Source organism: Chrysoperla carnea, chromosome 3 (assembly GCF_905475395.1).
Source record: "Chrysoperla carnea chromosome 3, inChrCarn1.1, whole genome shotgun sequence".
In the NCBI taxonomy this organism is placed as follows: domain Eukaryota; kingdom Metazoa; phylum Arthropoda; class Insecta; order Neuroptera; family Chrysopidae; genus Chrysoperla; species Chrysoperla carnea.
In genome coordinates this window covers 36,690,013-36,697,549 of record NC_058339.1, presented here as the reverse complement: position 1 = coordinate 36,697,549, position 7,537 = coordinate 36,690,013, and the positions used below count along the sequence as shown (strand labels likewise).

The 7,537-nt window shown below is 27.9% G+C and overlaps 2 protein-coding genes across 4 annotated transcripts; one reads left to right on the top strand and one right to left on the bottom strand.

Annotated features, from left to right (window-relative positions):
- Positions 1-734: 734 nt before the first annotated feature.
- LOC123295010 (telomere length and silencing protein 1 homolog) lies at positions 735-3,239 on the bottom strand. 3 transcript variants are annotated; one of them, XM_044876207.1, is made up of 4 exons: positions 3,041-3,239; positions 2,833-2,947; positions 1,751-2,264; positions 735-921 (listed from the first exon to the last, which is right to left on the bottom strand). In XM_044876207.1, exons 1-4 carry the CDS (start codon positions 3,145-3,147, stop codon positions 764-766), a joined length of 894 nt encoding a protein of 297 aa, XP_044732142.1. In that variant the 5' UTR covers positions 3,148-3,239; the 3' UTR covers positions 735-763. The 3 variants fall into 3 exon arrangements, with proteins under 3 accessions (XP_044732142.1, XP_044732141.1, XP_044732143.1); XM_044876206.1 differs by having other exon boundaries at positions 3,032-3,238; XM_044876208.1 differs by having other exon boundaries at positions 3,010-3,113.
- Positions 3,240-4,848: 1,609 nt separating this feature from the next.
- Positions 4,849-6,263, top strand: LOC123296579. The gene is made up of 3 exons (XM_044878107.1): positions 4,849-5,029; positions 5,850-5,947; positions 6,021-6,263. The coding sequence occupies exons 1-3, from the start codon at positions 4,912-4,914 to the stop codon at positions 6,246-6,248; spliced, it is 444 nt and encodes a 147-aa protein (XP_044734042.1). The 5' UTR covers positions 4,849-4,911; the 3' UTR covers positions 6,249-6,263.
- Positions 6,264-7,537: the final 1,274 nt, after the last annotated feature.

Sequence of the window (7,537 nt, the reverse complement as noted above, 5' to 3'; positions counted from 1 at the left end):
ACACGAAATTATTTTTAAAAGTGTTTTTGGTGTATTTACCAACACGAGTATTTGCTGACGAGCACTGAGACTAACATCATTTCAATAAAATTTATTGCCTGGGGTCATAAAACCAAATTTTGATTATGATTATTTACATGAATCCTTCAAAAAACATTGTTTGAAAAGCGATTAAAGAAAATCATCAATTCATTTCGTTTATGATAATGTTATTAAAAATACACCATTGAGTATTTTTAAAATCTCCTTAGTTGTTTCAAATTATTTTCTTTGGGCTTAATCGAAAGCCAAATTTCTAATTATGATACAAAGAGAAATGGCGTAGTTCCGTCTCGACACTGCCCGGGCAGATGTCGATGCCCTCATGCGGGATAGATGCATTTTGAGCCTGCAGTGGTAGATAAATTGTCTTTCCAATGAGCTACTATGGCTTGCAAAACATGGATAACTTTTATTAGCCATTTATTCCAATTTGAATAGCGTTTTATGTAGTTTGAAACTAAATATTTTAAACAAGCAAATGTAATAATGAATTTAAAATGGTTTTTTATTAAATTAATAAAAATTATTTCATAGACATATCGGTATTACAATTTTAACTTAATTTATCACAAATCCTTATACTAATTCTTACACTTAAATTAAGAATACTTTATTTAAAAGTATAAATATCTTTAAATTAAAATTTAGAAAAAAGAAAATTCTTACTTAAATTTTAATTGAATTTATACATTCCATGTCGAACTTCAAATAAAAGATATATTCAATATCTTCGAAATTGTTTTTTAAACTTTTCATAATGATAATCATCTGTAGCTTTTTCAGTTTTGGATTTTTTACTTGAATCGGGCAATTGAGTTATAGTTTGTTTTAATTCAGCATCCCGTTTTCGTTTTGGAATACCATTTTCTTCAATATTAACTGTAAAAAATAAAATTAATTTTTCTCAAGTCAAATTGCAGTAACTTTCTAGTTGAGCTTTAGGAAATTGCCATAAAAGAATTTCTTTACCGTAAGCAAGAAATTTTGAGTTAACAGACGACTTATAAAGAATGAAAACATTCCAAAATATTAAAGAGAATTGAAAAAAAAAAATACACTCAAACCAGGACTCGAACCCGGACTTCTTGGATTCATGTCAAGCGCCCTACCAATTAGGCTATCGTATGCATGATTAAAAGTAAACATCAACAATAAGTAATTCCAAAATATGTATAGAATGTATTTTAATTTTGATATTTTAATAGTATATTAAGTTGAAAATTTAGGTTATTTTCGTAACTAATTCAACTAGTATTATAAGTTTTTTCATTTTCAAATACGGCAGTAACAATTGAAATTAAAAATTATTAAACATTTGATTTTTTGTTCATAAGCCAGTGCAGTGACGATAGGAGTACGTATCACGAACTAGCGAAGAAAAGCGACATTTTCTTACTTTAACTCAAAATGTTTTTTCCTTAGCCCTTAGTTGCCACACTGCGATAGCAAATAGCGCCATAATTATTGTATGTTTTGTTTTTTAAATTACAATTTTCAAGATCGCATTCTGTTTTCATTTGAAAGCTGCTATTAGGTCATCAATAATCAATCTAAACCTTAGTTTTTTCGGTCGAGATGACCCCAGTGTGTCAGATATGAGTATGTATATATATTCTAGAGAAGTGTAGCAGATATTAAGGCAATTTTTCAAAATAACGAGCGTAAATTCTCAAATAAAATCAAAAAAGTTTTCATAAATATAACTTACATCTATTATGTTGTACAAAATTAACCGCCATATTTGTTGGTACAAATTGTGAAGGACCATCTTTCTTATGGTGTTTTTCCCACAATAATCGTAGCTTAGCTTCTTCAGTCGCTTCAATATTACGTATTTTTGCTTCAATACCCAAATCAACTTCAGGTATACCACTTAACATTTGATTTGATAACATTTCTTCGGATCTTTGTGTAGTAGATTCACGTAAATAGTTTGGTACAGCTTGTAAAGCGGCCTCTTCTGGTGTGAAATATTTACTCTGATCATGTTCTGCGGTATCTGAAGTTTTTGGTTTAGTATCATCAGGTTCTTGTCCTTTTTTTCGTGATAATTTTTCTTCAATATATTTCATCATTTCTTCGTCTTCATCTCTTTTGTTAGTTTCCGCTGAAAATTGTGTACCTATTCCTGTGTCGTAAGCATCTTCTGATGTTTTTATTTTCCCATTTTTCAAAGCGGACATGTTTATCAAACCCCCGCTATTTATTTTAAATGGATCTTTCTGTGAAAAAAATTGAATTTATAAAATCCATATTATAATATTACGATTTTTTGGACACCCAAAATCGATTATGTTAAATTACCACACAAACAAAAACTAAAGAATGTTGTTTCTAGCTTAAGTATTTTAAATTCTTCAAGCTATATTTTTTTTGATTTTTTAACTTCATCTTTCTTAATCTCAGAAAAAAAACGAAATATCGAAAAATTCATTTCATATTTTTTGTGAATCTTATTGTGTTAAAATAGAATTCATATGCAACCCTTTGCTCCCAATGAATAAAACCTAGGGTGAAAATCATGCATTTGCTGGGAATTTTTTTTATAATACAGGAATACTCAAAAAAATAATTTCAAGCTTTAAAACAATCGATAAATGCGAAACAAAATTCTCAATCAGTCTATACTTAAATGTGACCCTAACGTATTATATAATTTGCCTTAAACATCGGTAAATCGAATAAAAATACGTTCTATCGAGTTTTTCGATTAGTCTATTTGGGATACTGAGATTATATTGAAATTTGGCTTTGAGATTCGAATAAAATAGTAATTCTAGTAAAAATTACCAAAGCAGTTTCTTCTTCAATGCTTATCTTCTTTCCCAATGCCAAACCAACTACACTGACACCATTTGGTCTTCGTCTTAATCTTTGAATTTCTTTCATTTCTTCAACTTTAGCACTAAAAAAGGAAAATATAATAAATTAAAATATTAACTAAATTATAACATTATGGAGAAGTACATTATTGTTAAAGATATTTTACTTTAAAGACACAATTTCTTCAGATTCTTCTTCATCATCTGAATTTTCTCGTTTTCGTAATGTTGGCTTTTTCTTTTTTGGTTTGAAAACAATCTTTTCTTCCTTTTCCTCAGACATTATTTGTTTTGCTTCTTAATAATATTCCTTTATAATGTGTTAAATAATTATGTAAATTATGGTGTTTTGTAAATGTTAAGACATAACCTACATGGGGCAATAGTCAATTGACATATACAGAGAATATATCGGTAATAAAGAGTATCTGACATATATATATTTAGTTCAAACTTTTTTCGCTAGATGGATCTAAATGTAAATCGAGGTAAATTTAAATATATTTGTTATGAATGATCTGAAAATTGAATGAATTCTTTTTTGTCAGACTATATTTAAATAAAATAATGATACAAAACTATTTTTATACACATATAAAATTGGAAGTATTTTTTACTTAAATTTAAATTTGAATGCAATAACTTTTTCTATCGGAATATGAATTTTGATACATTCTAGATTTTTAAAAGACGGTAATTATAAGTTTAAAGGATAGTGTGCGATATTAAAAAACTTATTCATAATTATTCAAACTCATTAGTCTGGGTGTAAAACAAATTGGCGCCCAAAAGAAGAAGTTAAATAAATATTAAATTAAAAAATTGGAAAATCGTCAAGTTTTTAGCACTTTTTTATGACGGCACGTGTTATTCGGTCCAGCCTATTGCCGCTTGCTCTCTAATCAACATTTAACTCTGAATTTGCAGTAATTTTTTTAAATCCCTTATTAAGTAAGTATATTATGATAAATACATAACATTAAAAAAAAATTATTTATTATTATTCAAATTATCAAATAAGCGTATTATAATAGTCATTTAGTAAGCTAATCATACTTAAATAATAGTAAAAAAAAAAACTTAGTAAAATACTCTAAATATCGTATATCCGGTATTTAGTATAAATATCGAATATGTATAATTTTGTTTAATATCCTCTGTTTGATGTCTTCTCAGCTAAAATATCATGGAAAAATTTATGATAAATTTTTTTCATATTTTTTTCATGACAACTTTTGTTTGAAACATTTTTCGTAAACATCACAGTTTATGCGCGGGGGCGCAAATTAGGTTAGAGACACAAACCGTTACAAAAAATAGTCGTCAAAATTTTTTTGAGTTTGAACACGAATAACTTTTTTCTATCAATCGTAACGTGTACTTGAGTTTGAAGATAAAACTCAGACTAGTCCAATGACACCAAAATAGTCAATTTTTTATAAATAGAACGCAAGATATGGACCAAAACGCAAAAAAAAGTTATTTTCAAAATCAGATTTAAGGTCTCCAAACAACCCCGATCGAATGAATGAATAAAAAAAATCTAGTGCCACAAACTTTTGGGTCAGTCCATAACTGCACTGGAGTATTATTTTCTTGCTTATGTGTGTGTACTCAATCATGTTGAAAAGGCAGAATGGATTGGGATGAAATTTTGCTCAAAATTGCCCTCATGCCGGTCGCTCACATTTTATTATTATTATTATTATTGACACCAAAATCATTTCATATATTCACATATATAATTATTATTTTTCGCTTTTTTTTTTCGAAAAATTAAAAATGGCACTATCTAATTTTCAACAAGTTTACAATCTCGTTTTTAAATATAATTATTGAAAAATTAACTTAAAAATAAAATTATTGATCAATATTGTTTGGTACAATGTGTAATTATTAGAACAATAAGTGCATTTATATTCAATTCGAGTATATAAATAACAATAAAAAATGAAAAAAAATATTGTTAATCAAATTTGTTTATTGCCGTATAGAAACACGGTTGATAGTATTGTATTATTTGTCAAAATCAATAATATAATCAATCATGTTTAAAATAACTGTGTTGTTTTGTTTTTTATTAGGCTATTTTGGGAAATTTCATGTAATTGAATGTAGTACAGATTCGATTCCAACAGAGATATTTCAAACATTAAATGAGTATGGTAAGTTTTTTATGTCCAAATTAATCTTCTATACATATAAAATGCTTTGCCCTCAATGACTGATTGACGGATCATTGCACAGCCTAAGCCGCTGATCGTAGAGACCTGAAACTTGGAGAGTGTTCTTAGTATGACGTAGGCACCCGATAAGAAAGGATTTTCCAAAATTTGTTCTCTAAGGGGTGAAAAGGGGGATGTGAATTTTGTATATGGAAAATCCATGATAATAATTTAATACCTCAACGTTTGCATGTTTGTCATGTTACAATAGTTTTTTTTTTTTAAATTCACGTGGTTTGTAATTTATACAAAGAATTTTAATTATTCTTCTTACAAGTGGTATGTAAGGAATGCTTATTTATAAACTGAAAGTCTGAAACTATATTTTACCGTTGTACGAATAGAAATTTGAATTATTTTTAAAGATTTCTAAAGGAAAAACAGTATAATAGATTTTCTAACAAAATCAAATATCTTATTGGTATCCCATTTCTGTTCATGCAACTCTCTCAATATCATCCTTTATCAGAGTTGTTAGACCACCTAAGCCCTACTTCCACACAAATTATTGATTTGCTGCAAAATCAAAAAAGTGTAAAGAATGGCTTTATATCTATTTCTTATTTATTTAATTTTTTCATAGACGAACAGATTTGCAAATTCGTAAAATACATATTTTGTAGTACTTCACCCTTGCTTACATTAAATTTGAGTTTTTTAAAATAAGTAATTTACTAGCGCTTCCACCATATTTATATTATAACTATACGAATTTTGCCCAAAGCCTATAAGATTTCTATTTTGTACTGTTCTGTTTTAGAACGGGGCGTGTTTTACAGATATTTTCTAAAGCATGTAACAGATCTTTTAACTTACGAAATTGACGATCCAACACCTAAACAACTTGAACTTTTCGAGGTAAATAGTATCTATATTAAAATAAATAAATGTAAATAGTACAAAAATAATAATTTTGTTAACTTTCTTCTAGACGATTCCAGATAAAATTGAATTCGCTGGTAAATTATATACATGGATTTTAGAACAAGTTGCAGACAATTTGGGAACATTAATTGAACATTCACGCATTCAAGGTGTTGATATTAAGCCACGTATTGACAAAGGTCCTGTTAAATACATATGCTTTGAGAATGGAGTCTGTGTCGATATAGATACTCTTCCTAGCACATGTTGTGAATTTTCTGCAGTGGATAAATAACTTTAAATAGTGTTTGTATGCTTGAAGTTTAAATTTTAAATGAGCATGGAAAGCTGTTCAATAAACGATGAACTCAATACTAAATAAAATTTGTTGCGGAAAATTTTAGATCTATTTGAAAGAAATTCTGAAATTTTATTTAGAATTTTCTATTTAGTTTGTGAAATAATATTAATTAAAATTATTTTCGTTAAAAGTTTTGTTTTGTATACGTTTTTTTGAGTCTTGTCCTATTCAATTTTGAAAAAAAAAGTATGTTTTATTCGTAAAACAAAAAGTTACTTAAAAGTAAAGAATAATGTAAAAGGCACTCATTATTTACAATATTATAAATATCATAATTTGTAGAAAAAAGTTAACAAATTCGTTTTTTTTATAACACAGGCAAATTTGATCCGATCTTATCGGAATTTTTTTTGCGACCCACTAATTTTGGGTCATTCTTTTCTGCTATAATGCCAGTTTTTTGCTAGCTATCACTAATGTGCTTAATTCCGGGACCAGGACTCCACATTCTTGAAGCTATTAGAGCTAGGTTAATTTTGATCAAAAATTTGAAAAATATGACCCAAACTTAGTTGGATTACATACTTGGTTTAACAAAATTGAATAAAATTTGGATGTGATAGAGCAAAATTAAATTTTTTAGATTCTGATGACGTCACAAAGTCCAAAAATTCGATTTTTTTTATAACACAGGCAAATTTGATCCGATCTTATCGGAATTTTTTTTGCTACCCACTAATTTTGGGTCATTCTTTTCAGCTGTGATGCCAGTTTTTCGCTAGCAATCACTAATGTGCTTAATTTCGGGACCAGGACTCCACATTCTTGAAGCTATTAGAGCTAGGTTAATTTTGATCAAAAATTTGAAAAATATGACCCAAACTTAGTTGGATTACATACTTAGCTTAACAAAATTGGATGAAATTTGGATGTGATAGAGCAAAATTAAATTTTTTAGATTCTGATGACGTCACATAGTTCAAAAATTCGATTTTTTTTTATAACACAGGCAAATTTGATCCGATTTTATCGGAATTTTTTTTGCTACCCACTAATTTTGGGTCATTCTTTTCAGCTGTGATGCCAGTTTTTTGCTAGCTATCACTAATGTTCTTAATTCCGGGACCAGGACTCCAAATTCTTGAAACCTATTAGAGCTAGGTTAATTTTGATCAAAAATTTGAATTTATGACCAAAACTTAGTTGGATTACATACTTAGCTTAACAAAATTGGATGAAATTTGGATGTGATAGAGCAAAATTAAATTTTTTAGATTCTGATA